The 22,699-nt window shown below is 39.7% G+C and overlaps 1 protein-coding gene across 2 annotated transcripts in view; it reads right to left on the reverse strand.

The window, feature by feature from the left end:
• AKAP6 (A-kinase anchoring protein 6) overlaps nt 1-22,699 on the reverse strand; it is a 236,655-nt gene that overhangs the window by 155,514 nt on the left and 58,442 nt on the right. For both annotated transcript variants that reach the window (XM_075030308.1, XM_075030307.1), the window contains exon 5: nt 10,549-10,671. In XM_075030308.1, coding sequence (XP_074886409.1) covers nt 10,549-10,671 — 123 coding nt within the window. The remainder of the gene's footprint in view (nt 1-10,548; nt 10,672-22,699) is intronic.

Consider the following 22,699-nt stretch of genomic DNA (forward strand, 5'->3'; position numbering starts at 1 on the left):
CCACTAAAGGTCTTTTTCTTCTGTCCCTGAGACTGAGAACATACACTCCCTATAGCAGTGATGGCCAATTATCACCAACTGCAAAGAAAAACTCTAATGCCTAATACAATATGACTGTCATTTTCCTTAGATGAACCACACATTATTTCCTTCTGTAACCAATGGGAGCTGGTAGATTTTTTTTAATATTGAATAGCTTGTGGAAAGAAGATGTGGTCTTCTACCCCCTGCCACAATGAGAAAGCTTTAAAAGACAATAATTTCTTGGGTTTCTCTGGGGGTCATTCCTTCCACTGGCATCTGTAGGCAGAGAAAAATGGGCAAAAAACTAATATCACTGTCTATGTTGATTCACAATATCAGATTATGCCTAGAATGCCTTTAAAATTGACATAAATCTGATCTGGGAACCTCACTACTGAGAATCCCATAATCACCATCTCATGCTGGCACTGTGCCACTGTAGATGTAGATCAGATGTAAGATGGTTTGATTGCTCAGACAATTTCTTTGTGTAAGTTTATCATTCATTGAAACATAATATTAACTGAACATTCTGAGTTCAAAATGTTTAGTAATGAGATAATTATAGCAACCCCAGGAATGATTTTACCTTCTGATCACTGATATGCATTCTTCACCTTTCACTTGATCTGAATGTACTTTTTGCCTGGGCAGACCAAGCACATTTATGAAGAGACAAACTGGTGGGAGTTTAGGGAAGGGCAAATAAAATATGTTTAAAAGTGGAAATGGTAGAAGATTATAAAAATAAACAAGATTGACTAAATGATGATTATGTGAAAGGGCCATCATTATCTACTTATATTCCATGAATCTGAACACCAAGCAGAAAGAAGACTTATTAGCATAGAACAGTATCAGAGGGTATAGTAGATGGGACTAATGGAATTAAATTAAGAAAAAGAAAATTTAAGATAAATACCAGTGAAATTTCCCCCAAAAGTCAGATCTATTAGATTGTGTAATAATCTCCTAAAGGAAACAGTGAAAGCCCTGATCCCTTGAGACCTTTAAATCTAGACTGGATAAAAATGTAGGCGTAAGTATTGCAATGTAATGGGCTGACAGAGCAGTAGCCTAGGTCTTTCACATGCCACAGAATTTGTGACAGGCTGGAAAAACTGAATACAAAAGGGCAGGCTCTACCCCAGTAGTCCTACAGTAATTCATACTTTTGTAAAACCACCTCACCCCTTTCTTCTCTGTCACAGCTTCTGCCATTCCAGTATTAGGCAATCAATGGTTTTCCCTTTGTTACCTCTTAAACATAAATAGTACAATCTTCCTCACATTAAAAACTTTAGGTCCCCCAATTTCTGTTTCTCATTCCTCATTGTGTTTGTCATCTCTTAGGTAATTTAGCCAAGTTTTGAATGCATAATTTTAGATATGGAGGAAGAGGATAGTTAGCCCAACTCTCCAGGAAGCCTATTTTGCAAATTTAGTTTAGAAGGCAGAGGGGCTATTTTTGCGGATATTTTGTATTTCAAACTCACATAAATTCTTCTGCTGCCAACTCTGATTTCTTTTTTGTATTTCACTACATAAATTTCTCTTTGCTTTTGTCTGTCTAAATATTTTACATTGTTAAAAAAAAAGTTAACGTGAGGCTTCCTAAATTGAATCTCAATACATTTATTATCAAGAGACAATGAGGGATGGAAGAACACAGGCAGGAAAGCACACAGGCAAAATGGCTATACAATGAAACAATTGCTAAGTTGCCATAAGCATGGTGAACTGCACATCCAGTTCACCATATATAACTGTCCTCGAACATTTCTTGTTCTCTTGAGATACTCAGGAAATAAACTGCAGAAGTCACAGTCTTCTGACTCCTTTTTCTATCAAGATGACATTTGTCTGGCTGATCTTACATGTTTCTAGGTACACTTCTTCCACCCAGAGAGCCTCCATGCCCTAAAATATGTAAAAGTTGTATTGTCCTACCACATTGTCATGGCAGAAAAAAGCCAAGCAAGAGAAAAGAGCTTTCCAACCCAAAGATAAATTCATGGGGCATGGCAGCCTTGGCAAATATGGAGTTACTAAGGGAGAAAAAACATATACATATGTAATATTTAAATATCAATTTACTAACTTACAGAACAAAAACCATTGACTGGTACTAAACAACAGTATGTAGTTTTAGAACAATCCTTGAAGGATTTTAGTTCCATTAAAATTTCAGAGGAATATGAGAGAGATGCAATTTGCTTTTTATATATGTACAGATATAAGGTTTTATGCAATTTAAAGGTGAATTAAAATATCTTCTTAGCAAAAACTATGTACATTTGGGGTGGTACCAAAGAGAAGAAAAGGAGTCCTGGAAAGGTTTGAATCAACCAAAAAACAAAGTAAATGCAATATCCCTTTTTTCTTCACAGCTGTACAAGGTTAGGTATCTACAAATTTGGAAGACAGATTTAGAAAAAAGTAGTACTTTTAACAGTATTCCAGCCATTCAGTCTCCAGGAAAATTAAGAAATTATTGCCTATGCTATACGCTTGCTACAAAATAAACCTCCTGAGTGGGACTGTGTGGTAATGGCTGGTAGCAACAGTATCAGAGGACAGTAAATGGACAGTCCCTTCCTTCACTAAAAACACATGTAGTAATAACAGATCTCCATCACAACAGATCTCCTACTTCTGTGATGCTGGGAGCATAAACATGGCCCACTCCTCCTTACAAAGGAAAGATACGTGTCAGCTCTTCTTCATTGCATGACCTTATGGGAAACAAGTGTAGATCAAGTGAAGTATTTCTGTATTGGTTAGGACAACAGTACTGTGATTAGCAGGATATATATCTGAATTTTCTCATATATACCTGATTTTTCTCTTATTTAGTCACCAAAAAAGATGCTGAAATTCAAAAGAACAGTCCAAACAGTTTAGAAACCTCTATTTTTCCCACTGCCAGCAACTGTACACTCTCTGGCTCCAGACTATAACACAGGTACACCCAAATGTATTAAAAGACAGCAATATTTCCTTTTGATGTACTCAGGCACTTTAACTCAAGGAACAGAAAAACTTACATAGAGGTTATTGGGTTTACAGATTTTCAAAGCTGAATAATACTCACAACTGACAATATACATGCATTCCCTTTGTTTAACATTGATGTCTTACTTCCTATTGAGTCCTTTTATTTGCCTGTGTTATTTGAAATCTGGTGTATTTAGTCTATATCTCTGATTAGTATGTTCTGCAGACTGCTTCCTATATAAAAGGACATACATTCAGGAACCCATGCATACCCAAAATACCTTTCAAGATAACAGCATAAAATTCAGAAATTCAAACTAACAATAGGCTGAACAGATTCAAACCAAAGTCTTTAGAGAAGCAAGAGATTAGTCCACTCATGGTGCTCAGACCTTTTAGCACCATCATCCTGCAGATACTGTTGTATATTTTGAGGAAAAAAATCTCTAAATTGGCTGCCATGGACATTGGAAATGCCCATATAGGAAAGGTACAGTATATACCTTAGCCATTTCAGAGGCTTTAATACCTTTAATAAAATTACTGTTACCACCACTACCACAAAGACAGCCAGTAGATTAGCCCAAGGCATGTGTATTTAACCTTATTTTCAATGGAAACAGGTATTTAATACTTCTCTAAAATGACATTTTTCAGAAAATGAGATTTTCCAAGGAGATGAGAATGATTTTTTTTCAGACATAGCAGACTCGTTACAAACAGATGATCAGTTATCATGAGATATCACAGAAGCAACATTACTTCACCAATACAATTTCTTAAACGTGAAAATACAATCTATTTTCTGTATGAAAGCATTTGATGTTTACAGCTAAGAAAGTGCTGAGCCATGATGTGGCCAGAAACATTTATACTGGACACAGGAAAATTCTTATTTCATTTCTCTTTAGATAATAAAACTCTCAAAATTCTCATATCTTAAGAAGAATTTGGTTTTGGAATGGAGATGACATCTAAACTTCCTATACAGCAGAGAAGTAAATGCTAGTGTGAATCAACTTGTATAATTTGTTTTGAAATACTAGTGATACTTTCTCTATGATATTTTTAAGACTGTAGCATGTAAAGTAAACATCGTGACTGAGAAGGTTAATATAATGGAACAATTCTGGGCTAAACAGCACTTTCATGTGGCACAAAGCTTGCAGCGACATTGAGGTAAAAATTACAGACAGGGATCATACAATTTATTAGAAAACCAAGACATTCTGATTCATGGAAATGATCATTTAGCATATCCAAACAACACTGTAATGCAATGACTCCATGCAATCCTAGCCATTTGTACTTTCTACAGAACAATATTTGCTATTCTAGTTTCAACTAAACAGAACGTATATTTTTGCCTAAAAAAACCCAAATACCAACAAACAAATAACCCTGGTGTGAACAATTAATTCTTTTAAAGGAGGCCATCCTCCTCCATTCTTTCCATGAGTGACAAACAATTCCTCTTTGTGCTATCTGGAGAAACAGGAAACTACCAGCTGCCATCTTTTCTAAGGATATCTTATATACACAGTCACAATGAGAGTAAAGTGAAACACTGCAAGCAGCCCTGCGGAGAAGGACTTGGGGGTACTGGTGGATGAAAAGCTGGTCATGAGCCGACAATGTGTGCTTGCAGCCCAGAAAGCCAACTGTATCCTGGGCTGCATCAAAAGCGGCGTGACCAGCAGGTCGAGGGAGGGGATTCTGCCCCTCTCCTCCGCTCTGGTGAGACCCCACCTGCAGTACCGCGTCCAGCCCTGGAGTCCTCAGCACAGGAAAGACATGGACCTGTTGGAGCAGGTCCAGAGGAGGGCCACAAAGATGATCAGAGGGATGGAACACCTCTCCTATAAGGAAAGGCTGAGAGAGTTGGGTCTGTTCAGCCTTAAGAAGAGAAGGCTCCAAGGAGACCTTATTGGGGCCTTTCGGTACTTAAAGGGGGCTTATAAGAAAGATGGGTACAGACTTTTTAGCAAGGCCTGTTGCGATAGGACAAGGAGTAATGGTTTTAAACTGGAAGAGGGTAGATTCAGGCTAGATATAAGGAAGAAATCTTTTACAGTGAGGGTGGTGAAACACTGGAACAGGTTGCCCAGAGAGGTGGCAGATGCCCCATCCCTGGAAACATTCAAGGTCAGGTTGGACGGGGCTCTGAGGAACCTGACCTGTTGAAGATGTCCCTGCTCATTGCAGGGGGGTTGGACTAGGTGACCTTTAAAGGTCCCTTCCAACCCAAACCATTCTGTGATTCTATGATTTGCTGTCCTCCAAATTACAAACCTAAATGTTGGCAGATTACAGCCACGGTCTTACTCAAAAGGGCAAAAGGCAACAGACACTTTGAAAGAAAGTACATCATCATGGGAGCTTCTGACCATTCTTTAGCTGGTTTTGAAGAAAAAATGCAAAATCTATCATTACTCTCTCTCCCTATATATGTGTATATATATATATATACATACACACATATATATCTTCTACATTCCCTGTACTCAATATTTCAGAATTTTAACCTTACGGAAATTCTGAAGAGTAAAATTGTTAGGAAAAAAATGCCTGACTACTAGTTCCAAATTTCTAAGAATACCTTTCCTTAATTAATTTTATCTCCACTGAAAAATACTGTTTGTCAACACCTACTAATAATGCAAGAAGGATTTTAAAAGTTCCATGAAATAAGTTTAGAATAAGGTATTTTTCATTTGTAGTTTTCCATTTAAAAGTCTTGTATTACCTAGCTCTTAAGGATGACACTACACACAGAAATGGCTTTGGCCAAAAGACCTGAGAGCACACCACAGTAAGGTGTGCAACTAGTTGTGCAACAACAAGAAAATAGAGTAGTGTTAACAACAAAGGGAAAAGTTAAGACTACAGAATTAAAAGTCCCAGGCCTCAGCACCTAGACCTTTTCCTCAGTGGTTCTTCACATTTACTCATTTGCTAGTTTACTTCTTTACTGTGCTAAAACAATGTATCTTTTGGGGTCAGGGATAAAGACTGGTAAAATGTCCATTTTAGCAAACTAAAATGGTCAAGAGCAACATGGTGAATTCTTGTTTGTTGAGCTGATAGGAAAGTCTCTTTGGTTTCACAAGCACAGTAGTACCATCTAGACAGATGCTTTTAGCTCATAAGCTGCCTTCAGGATACTGTTTTTGATGAGAACTGATTTGCATACCACCAAGTCTATGCTTAGAGTCTGCTAGTAGCTGATTTTGATCAGGGTGCCAATGGGCAAGAATCAGCATAACAGAAAAGAAGAGCTACAAAAGATAAAGTGAATCAGAAACCATTTTCAGAAGTTCCTTTTTGGTAAGGTCAATGAAGCTATCTTTTCATTAGGAAGTGATTTGAGCCTAATTGTTCACAAAATTCAAAACCTGTCTCACTTTTTTCCTCTAGTAGAGCTGACTGAGGCCTTTGTGGAAAAATAGATTTCTGCTGAAAAACACCCCTGTTTTATGAAAACATATTAGTGTTTTCAACATCTGCTGGCTTGGGTGGCTGCCTGCAGGGGTGCCAGAAGTTCAAGTGGTGGCAGCTCCATGTCAGCCCGTCCATATGAATGGGAAGCATACAGCTCCCAAATCAGTTTCACCAATGTTACTCAGTTGTGAAGACCCATAAAATAGAAAGAATAATTTCAGTCACTATTGCAGGGGACTCTGAGAGCATTTTCATTGATAGCTGTGTGCTTTGGTGTTATGTAAAATGAAGCATATAGCAACTTCTGTTCTGCAGAAAATCAGGGAACTGCATTTTAAAATTTGCAAGAAAACTGTCCTCCAAGCTGAGGATTGTCTATTTTGGCACACATTCCAGATGCAGACTAACTTTCAATTTGTAGGAAAAATTCACACTCTATACCAAACTGTATGGTTACTCATCATGGCAAAATCTATGGAGTTTAAGTTGTAATTGTGATTTAAGAATGAAATTCCAATTCGTCCTACAGTTTATAATTGTGGTGTATTTGTGTATCAGGGCTATGCTGGTGTGCACACAGAGTGCATTTAATCATGAATTCCCTGGGTGGCCCAGGAACTCCCTAGCTAGTCTCTGTACAGACAAGATAATGGGCTAATTGGGAACAACAGACCAACTTCAGGAGAGGCTGCCTTCCACCTTCACAACAAAGTGCTTCACTAATTATTTCAGGAGCTGTCCAGGTGGGACCTTCAGACAGTCACAGAGATGCCTGCAGGCAGCTCTTGCTGGGCCAAGAGCAATAGACAGACACTACTCATATTCTTCAAAGTGCTGATTAACATCCTGGGTGGACATCTTGCCAGACCAGCTATAAGAATTAACTAGAACAGTTTGGGGAGTTCTACCAATTTAAGCTGAAGATGTCATGCAGGATTGGTTGTAATGGAGACTTGCACTGCCATCTTGTTCAAGAGATTTGACTCCTCATGTGAGCATTATCTTATGCAAAGTTTCTAATAAGTTGATATTGTAGGTTTCTTGTGGTGTGGGGTTTGTTTTGTCGGTTTTTTTTAATAAACACACTCTCTTTAAGTGTCTGTGCCACACCATTTCTCAAAATATCAAAGATGTAGAAAAGCAAGGCTGAGTGAGAAGAGACTTTCAAATTCAATCCTTTTTCAACAATTTACATTGGGACCCTAAAATGACAGTCAAGAACTTTACATACTGAAAAATTTGGAGGATGTTCACAACCTTGTCCTTGTCTCCTCTGCAAGACTTTTCCCAGACAATGATGAGAAAGAGAACAAGTACATTTTTCTGTTTTCCTGCTCCCATATTTTCTTTCCTTAGATTTTGACAGCAGAGATTTAATTCATGAATGCAAAATATTCCCTCTTTATGGCACTAATTTTGTTATTGCAACAAACATATTTCCAAGAAAACAATATCACAGGTGGTGAAATTGATAATTTGTGCCAAAGGCTAAGGCCTTGTCTCTACTAATAAAAATAAAAATACTAATCTACACTGAGTTTTCACTCCTTCTACGACCAGAAAATCTGCACCAGTGAGGAAACATAATTATAAGGTTTGCTAGCGCAGATGCAGTATATAGAAAAGAACCAACACATTTTCTTTGTTTTCCAGCTTAGTTTGCTACTGGTGTCTGTACTATGAACCCTTAAATCTGGAACCTAAACTTATAAAGTACTAAGCCCTCTTTACTTCAACAAACCTTAGGTGAGTCTGACAGCATGCATAATCTGACTGGCAAAAGAAGAAAACGAGCAGTATAAGTACCCTCACAAAGACCTTGATCACCATTGTCTTACAATTCTCAACGACAGGAAATTTTAGCATTGAGCTTAATGTGAATTGAAGTTCATATACTTCTGTTTAAACACAGATTAGGATTTCTGACAGATAAATGCCACTGAAAAGCTGACAATCTAATTAATACAAAATACTATCTTCCCCACTACAAAAATGTTCTGTATTTTAATAGTTCAGTTCTGCTGTGTAGAAATGAATATGATAGCATATGTTTTCTGAAATCAAAGAAGAAAAGTCACAGTTACTTTTTTTTCAGGTTGTGCAATGATTTTTTTCACTGGCTATATATGCCATAAAAATAATTACAATATCAAACTGGAATTGAACTGTTCTTTAGAGATTTTACTTCTTCACAGAAGTAAAGGAGAAAACCACCTTGTTTCATAACACAGTCATCTGGAAACATACAAAGATTTTCTTACCCCAAAGATATGCAGATATACAGAGTACAGCTGGGAGCCTAAGTACTTACAGGGGAAAGTGAAGTTGTACAGGTGCCCACGTACTCGCTTATTCTGACTACCTCTAGCAATGAAGGAGCTGCCTCTGGGCTACTACTCCACATTCCAGCCTGATGATGGTTTTGGCCTCACCTCCCACAGAACCTCAAGGCAAAGTTGGAAGTCATTTGCCTGCAGAAGAGCTACTGTACTCCTCCCCATGGAAGAAGGGGAAAAAGAAACTGATTGTGACAGAGATTCAGCCTGGTGATTGCCCTGTTCCTGGAATATGTTTCTTTTTATCCAGTCAAGAGTGAAAATTGCAATTCTACTCATAAAAACTCATCTCTCCCAAAGTTTGATGTTGCAGAGTAAGAGGAAAACAAATTGAAATGACCAATGCCTTTTCTGAGGTCTGATCTCACGATGTGCTCTGTGTCTTCAGAACACCTGTAAACAATAATGAGAATCATGGGACTCAGTGTGTGCAGTACAGGGCAAAAATCCAAACTGCCACAAAATCCAGAATCTGCAACGAAAATGCAGTGTCTTCGTACTGCATTTGATAGACTACCACAATGGGTACTTAATCTAATGGCTGGCCATAGGTGCTACTACAGCAGAAATGTCCAAGAACAAAAGACACAAAAGTTTTCTGTATAGCTGAAATTCGAAGACAGTTTTCGGTTCAGTTCTAATTGTATATGTGGTTAATGTATACATAATTAATTTAATATCGGTCACTCCAGTGTTACGGTAGGGTTTAGGAGACATTTTTTCCTATAATGCATCATGTGACTTCCTGGGACTGTCAAATAATTTTTCACCATCAGATTACCAGAGACTGGAAATGAGACTTTGGGGGTTGATGCTCTGACGTGGGTTCAGCTAATGCACTGTTTTATCTAGCTGGGTGTCTAGCTCATTGGCTCAGAATAGTGCTATCACCGGGTTTTCTTCCAATTCGACCTAAGATATTGGCAAAGGGAGAAGGAATTTCTTAGCTTAATTTTTCTTTTTTTTTTCTTTTTACTATATAGAGTAGTTTACCTATTAAGATACCTACCCATTGAACAGCATACATTGATCTCTATTTCTACCTACAGTGTAAAATTTTGCTTTTGGGAACTTAATACCTGGTTTAATTCAAGTCTTTGTTTCACCTCCTCATAACTAGAAACATCTCTTGGAAGAATTCAGTGAAAGTCTCATGAGGTTTATCAAATATTTCTCAATCTATAATTCTAGCCTGTAATACATTCAGAAGATTATTCATCCAAGTGTTTTCTACTTCCACCCAATGTTTTAGCTTTTTGCACAAGAACAAGGTTAGTGACAGTTGTATTAATTACACAACAGAAATGCACATCAAGTAAAATGATTGAAATAATTACTTCAAATATTTTATTTAAATGATTCTGTACTATGTTAAAACTGTGGGAGAAAGAATAAGAGTTCCTTACTAGTAAGAGTTTTGTTAATGTTACAGTGTAGTAAAAATCCTAGAATGATCAGCAGAAAAATCATTATCCTTTCTCCTTTGCTATTGCCATTTTCTTTCCATTTTGGAGACAATTTCTGAATTGCAATGTAATTCTGTTTTCTAATTTAATTTTTACAAAGCTATCAGTACATATTTCAAATACAGAAAACAATTTTTTGGTATTTTCATTACAACAAACTGCAATGCTGCAAATCTTACATTAAAATATAGATGCATACTAGTAATTAAAAAATAATAATCAAATAAAAAGCACAGCAGAACACTTCAATTACTGATAGTAATCATAGTATAATCTTGTCCTACCAAGTGTGTCTCCAGGTACAGTTTAAGGCTGTCTGTCTCTGCTTTAGGAGGAGTCCAATTCTCTGTTGTTTCCATGGCTTCATTTAACCAGTGAATGAATTCATCCAGCTTGCTTACAAACGCCTTACCAGATAAGAAAAAAGAAAGAACAAGAAAGGCATGTTTGTTAGAAAATGGCAATCTGAAAAATGTTTGCTCATTTATTTTTTTTTTTAAGCCAGGACAGTATTGTACAGTAAAATTTTGCCTTTTACAAGCATCCAAAGAAAAAAAACAATTAGCAAATGGCCTTCTAGTAAATGAGGAGCAGAATAGTGTTTCTGGGGATAAACTAAGGTGATATTTTGGGACAGGACAATGTGAGATCCATATGACTATGATAAAATAGAGAAAACAGCAAAGTTTCAGAGGATATGAGGAGGATATATAAAATGCTGTATATAGATTACAATGAAAATTGAGCTGAAGATCTTGCACTGGGCAGACTGGGTGTAGCATGAGCACTGCTGGTTGAAAAAAGTGCTGAACAAAGCTGTATTAACAAGGTATATATCAGTAAAATGAGAGAAGAAACTACTCGTCAGAACCTGGGTCTTGTGATTCCTGTTTTGGTTCATAGGCTGAGACTCAGAGAGAAGAAATCAAACAGTAGGTGAGGCAGAATATATAGCATTTAATATAAACATTGCTGATTGCATATGAGCCACACAGATGGTGTTCCTGAGAAGACAGGAGCTCCTGCTTCTCAGGAGCACCATTTATTTCAAGATTAGTACCAATTATATTGTCTGATTAAAAATAGTGCCCCTGAATTTACATGATTGGATGATATTATAGGCACATACTGAGTACAGATAATTTTACTGAAGTCTTATCCACCACAAAGCAAGAGAGTAAACGGAATAAACTGACCGTGATGTTTATAAGCACCCTGAAAATTAACTCTGAAGAAGAATGTCCATCTATTACATGCATTGTAAGACTAGATTAAGTTACGTTTAATACTGGTTATATTATTAGTTATTAACTATTAATTTTGCAGCATGGTGCGAACTTTAATTTCCAGTTGGATAACAACTCACTATACACACTCAGTATCTCACTCCCACCACTTTATTTATGGAATGACTTCTGATAATTATTAGTCCATTCAGATAGCTAAAAACAAGCTAAGCACAAACTTCTAAAGATTCCTGAGTGACTCAGGAGCCCAAATCCCCTTCTCTGAAGTGGCACATGAAGTTGGAATTCTAAACAAGACAGAAACAGGAGTTTGAGCAGTTGGCGCACAGCTGCGTTAAGCAAAGAAGTGCAATGGTAATAACCCAGAGCAAGCAGAGCCACACTTCCTTCAAAATTCGTGGTAGCAGAGTCATTTTGGCCCAACACTGTGCCAAGAAGCAGGGCCCAATAATCAACTCCTGGCTTCCAGCTGAAGTGGCAGTGCTTCTGAACCAAAGCTAGCCTCTGGCAGGACACTCCAGTGCATACTGCAGGCATGACAGCACTCACTGAGGCGCTCTGAAGACTTTGTTTTAATTATTATTTTTTACGTGAGTCCCTACAGCTCCTCAGGATGGAAAGGCGGCTATTGCCATCTCTATTCATGGAATCCCCTATATCTCAAAGCATTATAAGGAAGAAAACTGTTACTCTGCAGGTTTCATTGTAGGCTGTTTATCAGGACATTCTAGAAAGGGGGAAGGAAGACAGGCAGAACAACCCAGTGGATATGGTGACTGAGACGACATACCTGCACTCTGGGGCAAGTAATGAAGGTAGCTTCATCTCCTCTTTCCCACAGCAGGCCATGTTCCCCATGTCAAGCTATGGGACAGAGGGGGGTCAAGATGTTCCCCGGCTCTGTTGCTTGCTTTCTTCCAGCTTGCAGTGGAGCATAAGAGATGCCAGACTGGCGCAGGAGTGGGGGACGTGAGCTGAGGGGGAGAGGAGCGGGAGGAGTAAAGTCCTTCTATAGTCCCTCCAATAAATCTCTGCCTGCATTTTAGCAATGTGCTGTCCTTGAAAGACAAGGTGATACGGTAAGCGCAAAAAAATGAAGAAAGGCTCTCTCTTGTATATGCGTCATGTATTTTACAGACAGACACGTATAACATCTGCCTGCAGTACTCGATGGCTGTATGCCTTCAAAAGGGTGCTCAGAAACACTGCAGGCTTGCACCAGTATAAAAAGCAACTACTAGCAACTGAGTTACTCCTGCCCTCTCACAAAACGTGCCCGTGTTTTAATGTCTGCTACTTCACACTGATGTTGAGAAACTCCCCAGCAGCAGGCCCCAGCAGCCTGGCGCATATCCGCTCGCCGCACAGGTAAGGTGGGCTGCGGGTGCGAGCAGGCCCCAATGGGGCGCAGGGAAGGCCTGGGGGCTGGTTTGGGGGCCTGGAAAAATATATAGATACGGTCTCCTACAGAACCACGATGAGCCAAGTTATCTGAGAAAAAAGAGGTAAGGCTGCAAGCACCAGTGCCACCTGGCACGTCAGGATGGCGGCTGGGGACATGGTGCCCCAGGGGAGCCCCGCCGCGGAGGGGAGCCCCGGCCGCCGCCAGCCCCGGCGGATTTTCTTCTGCCAGGCGGCGCAAATCACAACAATCTTACTATTTCTCGAATGACGGCAGTAAAACTTTATTGAAACCATTCAAAAGAGCACATCTGTAAAAAACCCAAAATAGCGGAGCGACGGGGAAAGGAAGGGATGGGAACGGAAGGGAAGGGAAGGCAATGGAAGGGAAGGGAAGGCCGGGCAACGCGGGGCCGCCGGCGGAGGGAGCGCCGCCCGCCCGCGCGCCGTGCCTGGGGCCACAGCGCCACCTGCCGGCGCCGCCCCGCCCTGCGCCCGGCCTCTGCCCGCCAGGTGCGCGGCCGCCCCCGGAGCCCGCAGCCCCGGAGCCCGAGCCCCGAGCCCCGAGCCCCGAGCCCGGGCAGCGCCGGGCGGGATATCCGGCCCCGCAGGCCGCCTCGGTGGCGGCCGCGGGGAAAAAAAGGAAACCGAACATCCCTTTGGCGACGCACATCGTAGCAGAATTACAGACGGTGCGTTTGAAGCCGCTAGAAGGCACGCGCAAGGTAGGAAATTACATTTCTCTTGAATCGTAGGCAAGATTAAATTGTAACAATGCAGTTCCCGCTTCATTCGTCACAACTTAATGACCAAAACAATGCCGCATTTTTTGGTCATGGGTTTTTTTGTTGCAGTGCCTGTGATTCCATCCCATTTATTTAATAGCCTGATGACAGCGAGCAAGGAAGGAGCCACCTTTATCATCCAGCCACCAGCTCCATGACTGATCCCTGCCTGGGAGGCAGCTCCGGATTGGAAATTGAAACCTATGCAAATATAATCAACCACAGCGGCTCTGGAGTTAGGGACGAGACTACAGCTCGCTCTTGACACCGAACTTTCCCTTCTCACCTTTGACTTTTTGTCAAGGCGTAGTTATCAACAGGCTTTGAGATCGAGGCCAGCCCTCGCCATCAGCTGTAGCCTAGATCTGGTACTCTCAGTTCTGCTCTGCAGACCCAGCTGGCCCAGGCAGCCAAAGGCAGGAGGCTGCCTGCTCTCTTGTACTTGGAGAAGGAGCATCTGCAGTACCGGTGGTCCGTGTAGCCCTGTCACAAACATAAATCTGGGTCCTTACTCTCCTCCAGTCTCATAACACAGGGGAACTCCGAAACATAACTTATCCTGGCTGAAGGGCCGCTGCCCCTCCACAGACTGACTAACACAGAGTCATTTCTGCATAATCAGGATGGCCTAGTTAGTTGGAACAGAATACAACAAATGATGTATATGTACTCAGGGACACAAACAGTGTTACAATAGTTGCTTTTCTCATAATCTAGGATATTTCCCAGAATATACATTTTAATTAAAAGCTTTAGACAAAATAAATTCTAAAAAATAATAGGGAAAACAAGTCTTACAACACAGAAAATCTGTTGTGAGACTGACAGACCATGAAACTACACTTTGAAAAAACAGATTACAACATAAATTATATCAAAACAAAGGATGAGGCTTAATATGCAATCCTAAATCCAAATCCAGGAGTACTCAGTGAAAGAAATAAATTCATAGGATGACAAATTTTAACCAATACAAGATATTTTTCAGTATTTTTCATCATTTTATAAGATGCCTATGAAACCGCTTTACATCTCTTCCTAGACACTTCTTACCTTTGTGCTTTTTCTGTTTTTCTTTCTCTAGATTTACTTTTTTTAATCATTCTTAAGGTGGGAAAGAGTCTTAACAGGTATAAACTTCAGTGGAGCTATGCTGATTTATTCTAGTTATGGGTCTGATCTAAACAGTATCATACTTACAATGAAAATTCTGTAAAATCTACCCAACTCATGCTTTGGTAATGGAAAATTAAACTACTGTATTTCCCATTAAAACTACTTGGAAGTTGAAAACCCATAGTCCGCCACATTGAAGCTAAAAATTACTGTACAAGAATCCCTCAGAGAGAAAAGAGGGGAACAGAACAGAAAAAAAGAAGCACCAGTATAATCTAGTCTCTGCCTTTTGACCAGCTGGTTCAGTTTTGTAAATGTAATAGTTTTGTACTGTGGTAGCAAGCTAGATGTTGCTAAAAAAACTCAAGCCCCAACATGACACAGCATAAAGCTATTCTTATTCTATGCTGCTCAGTACAGAAACAAATGTTTCTGGATTGTTATTGGATGATTTGTAGCAACTTCTATAGTAAGGTTCGCAAATAATCATAAAGCTCTTCCAATACACCACACAGAAAATTTTTAAACATTCACCTTTAAAACATTCAGCTTGCCATTTTGTTTCATGACGATTTTACAGATTTTCCTAGGGGGAGGAAGAAAGTTCTAATGACACATCCCTGAACAAAGCTAGAGCAAAAATGGCTTCATTTGAAATTTGGCATGTACAAAGTTATTTTTTGCAATCTAATTCTATTTGCTCTGGATGGATAAGAATGAAAAAGATAGACAATTGTAAGTACCGGGGGGGTTGAAGCTGTAACTCAGTGTGTCTGCTTTGGTGTCTTATAGAATGAAAATATATTAATTCAGTTGTTCTATAGAATTAAGCAATTAATTAATTAACTGAAGAATTAAAAATAAATTTGATGGGACAACTAAATATCCTGAGACTTCCTCATAAATGACCAGAACACCCAAGTTTTTTGAATCATAAGACATGAGAATTCACTTGCTGAGCCACCCAAAAAGGGCAGGGATGGATCAGTTCAGAGGCCAAAGGCATGCACAGATACTGGGCTAAGGAAGGATGTACCTGAAGTGTGCCTCCCACGCTTGTTCTGTTAAATATACAGGGATACAAAAGAGACAGATCCCCCAGCTCTGCACAGAGCTGCAGGGCTCCCTACACCCAGTACAGCTGGTCAAAGGATCTTGGGTTAGGCAGCCTGGTTGTGTCTGGCATGTGGGATAACAGAGCAGGAGAGCAGCTGTGGTGGTGTGCTGCCAGTACAAGAAACCCTGGGGCATGGCAGCGAAGCCTACAGAGGTGGTCAGATGAACAAGTCTCACATGCAATTCATTACATTTAATAGGACTGTGTGTGTTCTGTCTATCCCAAGTGTGTGTCAGAAAAATTAAATACTTAACATGAACACAGAAATAAGCAGTCTTTGGCGTCCCAAGCAGTTTGTGCCTGACTCCATTCCTTTTTCCTGTTTTGCCGGATCCTGTTTGCATATTCCTCCCTACTCACGGCAACCGTTCAGCACACCTCACTGCTCACTATCTGCACCCCATGACTGCTTCTTGTCACGGCCCACGATTTCCCCACTCCCTGTGTCTCTCCAGCTTCCACAGTCCCCTCCTGTTCTTTCCCGTTGAACTTCAGAAGCTCACCCCATCTCTGGCCAAAGACTGACCTCCTTTAGAAATAGATATCCATTAAATTCCCACTTCCTAATTTGCAGCAGCAGACCCGAGGCTGATGCTTACTGCCATCAAGGGAGTCAATCAAAGAAGTATTGGTACCCACTGATCCTAGCTACATGCTCCCCTGGAATTGGTGGCACAGCCAATGCTCATGGTTGAAAAAGGACAAAGTAGAACCCAGGAGAAATGTTATGGACTGTCAGCAAAGTAACGAGCAACTGCTTGCTTATAAGCAACTTAAAAACTTCTGATAACAACTACAAAGCTAGTGATAACAACATAAGTGCTTTATGATACTGTAGAAAGGCTCCAGCCCCTGATGATATCCGTGCACATTCTCTTAGCTTGTCAGGGGTGTTGCTCAGACATATTCTCACTGGATCCTGATTTTCTGAGCAGCACACAACTAAGACCTCCCAGAAAAGCTTTTACTGTCACAGTTATGAAAAAATGCGTGACTATCAAGTGAGTCACTTAAAATTATGCACAGATGCCTCTCAACTAAGCTAACACCACTTCTTGCACTTTTAGTTTCCTAACTTCGTTTCAGTGGTTTAATTTTACTTTTACATTACAACCTCTCCCTTTTTTTGGTCAGATAGGAAGGTAAACAGTTCTGGTGTTCAATAATTTTAGCACTTCAAATGATCTCATTTAGACTTTGAAGTTCAGCTTTCATTAATTGAATGGAATGGGAAAGGAGGAAGTTTCCATCTCAGCTGCAGCCATCACTTTACAAATCCAGCTTTTATTAGACCGCATTTAGAATGGAAACAGACTAAAGCCCAGTTATGTAATTTTGAGCTTCAGTTTAAGAGGTAGCAGATTTATGGTTACCAAAAAAACAAAGAATGTGAAAACACAGAATTTTCACTATATTAAAAAATGCAACCTCTTTGGTTTTGGTTGGGTGGTTTTTTGGTACACTAAAAGCAGCAGTATCTTAGATGTTTTTAGTATATTTTTGATGTGAACTTCCTTTAGATGGGGAATTTGGTTATGAGCACTTAAGAAAGCTACCATTAACATTGCCAAAATTATGCCATAAAAAAGAGGATGCAACTGCATCCAGTTAACACCATTATGAAAAGTTTTATGGCCCTCATCCTAGACCAAATTTTGTTTTTGCTTTTTATAGAAAAAAACCTCCTAGATTTACTGTGCCTACATGGCACAGGTAGCAAAATTATTTCAATACCTTTTAGCTTGTAATTTTAATTTTAAGCTGTGCAGTGTTAACACCGCTCAGTTTATTAGTCTAACATTTTCATTTAACATGTATGCTGGCCTATACTTAAGGCACTTCTGGTCATTGCATTTGTAAAAGTACAAAGCCCTTCTAATGACTTGAAGTAAGATTAAAATCAGATTAAAAGAGACATGCCAAACTATTAAATGCAAACATACTAAAATCATCTGCCATGGTAGTTAAGAGTGAGGTGGAAAGTCTACTGTATTCCACAAACCTCAGTGTGGAAGCACCAGACAACAGTGCTTGTTAAATCACTACCCCAGATCTTTTTTCTCTCTACTTTCCCTTTTATTACACAAAGGGAGTTCTCTTCTTTAAAGAATTGGTTATGAGGCTGTGTGCTTAAAAATGAATGCCCAATTTTGTTGCAAGCAGACAGTGTTGTAAAGTTTGTTCCCAATTTACAAAAAGACTGAGCTCACGGAGGGGTCTGTGTACAAGGATGGGCTGGCTCTAAGGGCACTTCTATCACAGAATGCATTAAGAAAACTCTTTGTCTAACCACAAAAGGACTTGCATATTAGTCTCAGGAGTAACACATTCCTGCCCATGGACTTTATTTTCAAAAGGATAAAAGTGCACTTTCTTCATAGGCAAAGGTAACTCAAAGAAATCCAGGTACTCAAGAGGATGAGGCTGCAACTAACTGCCATGGTCAATTTAATTGGAGTTAGACCCAGAGGCAACAATAAAACCATTAGCAGTACAGATGTTAGGGATCCCCAAGGAACCAAGATGTCACAATGGAAAATATTCTTTGTGTGATATTGTCAAGATTCTGTGGCAGACAGTGACCTCAGAAACATACAACTGACCAAACACATCAGGAGGATGGTAACATTTAATATGCAGTTCAGGATGCATTCATTCACAAACACTTCAGAAACAGAGCTTAGCAGCTTTCTGCTAAAGAAGTGCATTTACTCAATAACCCCAGCCTAAGAAATGTGCAACTTAAATGTTCGCTCCAAACAGGGAGAAGATAAAGATTGAATAGTTTTCATAGTAGACATGTATATAAAGACACATCTTTGTCTTCTACTATATATTGTCTAGTTAAGCATTTTTAAGACTGTTAAATTACACAAATCTTTCACGAGTGCCACCTCGAGGCTTTGTGCCCAACTACCACACACAGAATTAGAAATGGCTATTGAATGTATTTTCCCTAATGGGCATCTACCTAATCAGTCATGATTTATATGGTTATGGAACGGAAAGTGGTAACACAGGATGGTCGGTGGCTCATGACTTTTCCTGGCTTTAGAGTCCCCAGGAGGCATTCTGATGCTGGAAACAAGATGCATTAATATATGAAAATATAGAGTTATGTCAAGCAGAGCCAGTCAGACATATCTCAACTTTTCAGGGAGATTTCACTGGAGAGCTGAGAGTACTTCTAGTCTTGAAACAGTGAGGACAACAAAGCACAGTTCTTACAGGCCTAGGAAAACACTACAAATTAACTCAGTTCTAGCTTTGTCTCTGAAAGTTGATGATAGGGTACTCATAATTTTTGCAGACCTTTTGGTCCACTACTGAATCAACAGATTTTGCTAACATTTCCAAGCTATTTTTCCATACTGTATTCTGACTAGAGCAGGAATGGCAGAGAAGATTTTTAAGAAGTTCTCAGCTTCCTAAAGCCTTCTAGGTAAAAAAGCCAGAACCATAAAGGTAGGATAGGCTTAAAAAGCATGATAAAGAGAAACATGCAAAGTGTTACTTTTTAATCCATTAAAAACAACTACATTTGAAGACAGTGAACCTGATTCTGCAATAAAAAGTTCACTGCCCCCATGGGACTGTTGACTTTATTTCTGCTTCTAGACAAATTACGCTAATTTGAATATAAAGAATCATTCCTAAATGTATCTCTGTAGATTACTTAAACCTTTCCACGATGCCACAAACATAATTCTTTCTTTACCCTATACCTTGTCTTACCTTTTGCTCAAGGTGAAGATCTACTTTCTGTTTAAAAGAACTACCACAAGGCCTCCGCTGCTATTTGAAACTTACAAGATCTAAAAAGGGATATTCTTAGTATTAGCAGATTGACTGTGGGGCAAAGATAGATGCAAGAAAAGTAAGCCAAATGCTTCCTAAACCCTGTTCCACCACCACCGGTAACATTTCTCCCAGTCTTTTGAAGGATCAGTGAACACCTAGAACCACAGAAGGAAAATCCATGGACTGGAAGGACTCTGCTGGGAAGAAGAGATTCATGTAGCCCTGAGGCCAAGACAGCTACACATAGGAATGTCATATAGTAGCATAGGAAAGGCCAGTGTCATTGTGCCTTTGCGAGCATTCAAGAGTAGAGAGGACTGGTGGAGAGAAGGGAGAGGAAAGGGAAGACTGTCTGATTCATCCATCATTTAAAGAATCATCTGGTATGAACTTAACAGCAATATGGATTGGTTGTAAACCTCCAGAGATGCCATCTGCTCTGATGGCAATAATGCCAGGCATACAAAATGGCTGCTGATCGCTCCTCATACTGACACGGCCAGGCTTTCTACCTGAGATATAATGTTAACAGGCACAAAACCAGGTAAAGTTTTAGGCCTCCTGCATTCATTCAGGTGAGAACAGAGTTCATGCTGAGAAAATATGGGAGGCCAGTGCAGTATCTCAAAAGTGGTGTAAGATTCAAAGCACTCCTGGGAATCAAGTAAATAAGTAAATTAGCATATCCTTCTTTGCATGGAAAAATTTTACATGTGCCTTCACATTCTAGATGACAGAAAATAATTCTGCTTATCTGCCTCCTAAGTTATCACGCATATTAATTTGAATCTTAGTTATTTTCGAGGCCATATTTCAAATTGTTCCAAGTTCCACGTCAGGTGTGGGCTGGCAGCGGCAAAGAGGGAGCTGCAGCCTGGCCTCGGAGGGAGCCCGCTTGCTAGATGGAAGGCGGCCTGCGCAAGCCCTCTCGTGGAGACAACTTAAACCGCCTGAAAACCACTGCTCTGCAAGCTAGCTAAAGCATCCTCTCAAACGGGGGAAAGCAATATTGACAAAGCCCCACCATTTTTACACGAATAAGTTTTATCACCACTGGGTTACGCAGCCACAGCTATATTGGTAAAAGTAGTAAACATTTTCCACCGTTCTAATCAGTACTGGCTTTTGTCAGAAAACCTCTGCGGTGTAAATCTGTATTCACATATTTCTAGCACTCACTCATCTTGGTCAGCATCCCTGGTCTGTGTGAAATTTTGAGGTTGACTGGGAAAAGATTCCTGAGGAAACAATATTCGAACTATGGAGTGAATGGTATAAGCTGCAGAAAGGAGAAACACAGGAGTTAAAGGATACCAAGAGCCCTGAAAATGAGACAGAAACAGGAAGGAAGAACAGACAATAAGAAAATGGGGCGTAAACAGGGAGAAAACAGAGGAAGAGGAAATATAAGAAAATGACAAGATAGTTCTTTTTATTTAGTTTAAAAAAAGTCTGATGTTGTTTGGGTCATTGGGAATAAAACAGGCAGGCAAAAGCTCTTAGGGTTAAAAGCAGAACAGTCAGCAACCGTGGTATTGTGAGTGAACTGAGTCATGTACAAACTTCTGAATGATCATCCAAATCTCATCTTTGAAGTTCATCATGCTACTAGGATTGATCATGTTGTTTCTGAAAATATATTTATTCACAAAGAGCGATGCCTCTTATTGGTAATGTCTCACAGAAACTCTCACTACTCTTAAAATAACTTCTTTTTTTTTTTGAGTCATTTCTTCTCTACATAAAATCCAAGACACTAAAGCAGCAGCTAAGGAGTAAAGGTAAGTGCCCAAAACGACTTCTAGTAGAGGGTAAGTTTTAAGTTTCGCTTATGTGTCACAGCATCAGATATCCTAAACAGAGGCCTTTTTAGATTATACCCTCATGTGACCCTGTCTAAGTCAAAGAGTTGCCATTTCTAGAGATCAGCTAAGCGATGTGAATGTTTTTAGGTCACATACTCTTGTTTCACTCAGTTGGTAAACCTGGGAGCTGCTTTATGAACACAGTGTATCCAGAAATTTGTAGCCAGCGATCTATCAAGGGAAGGACAAGAACAGCAAATAAATCTGCCTGAGCCAAGAAAGACAATGCCAGTAACTCTCAGAAAGGGGGACTTCAACTCTGCAGCAGCAGCTGGAAGGAATTTCTGGATTCTGGAGGGACCCTCAATACAGCACAGGAGAGGGGCCTGTCTTTGGTAAAAATACCAGGCACCAAAATGAGTTGCTATGTCCTGTTTAAAGCATAGTGGCACAATGCTGCAGTATATTCACATCTATTTCACAGTCCCAGTTTTCTTCTTTTGTCCCCTCTGAGCAACTCTAATCTAGAATAGAAAATGTAGAAGTTAGTTCAGGACCTGCTGTTCGTAAGTGCAAATTTATTATTTATTCTACAGAAAAACCTAAAATCAAATCTCCTGATCAGAACTGTCCCTTTTCTTTTGATATGAAATGTTTGTTATGCAGCAACCTTGATCCAAACTCTGTGGATAATGTGAGTCTATAATCAGTATCTTCATTTTCAGTGAAGCTAGTTGTCAGCTGCGCTTTTTCTAAAAATGCTGCCAATATAGCTATTGATGTTGAAGCAACTTACAGTGACGTAAGGGTACTTGGAAGTACTGCATTGCCTCTTCATATAATTATTTTAAATGTTGTGTTGGCAACATACCTTATTTTCAGATTGTTTTACAGCTAATGTATGTATTGATTATGAGCTGAACTGCATCTGAACTGCTGAACTGCAAAGATGAGCTAATCTTCATTTGCAATTTTTCCATATAATGGACTCTCTAACATATTAGTATACAGCTTTATTCTGCTCTGAAAAATAAATAATTATGGATGACCATCATTCCTTGGTTTGCATACCCTGAGTATTTGGGCTTCAGACAGTGGACTGGGGGTGGGACGCCCTTGTGCAGCTGTTACTTCTGCCAATGGTCAGCTGCCACCTTGCACAT

Source organism: Buteo buteo, chromosome 6, assembly GCF_964188355.1.
Source record: "Buteo buteo chromosome 6, bButBut1.hap1.1, whole genome shotgun sequence".
In the NCBI taxonomy this organism is placed as follows: domain Eukaryota; kingdom Metazoa; phylum Chordata; class Aves; order Accipitriformes; family Accipitridae; genus Buteo; species Buteo buteo.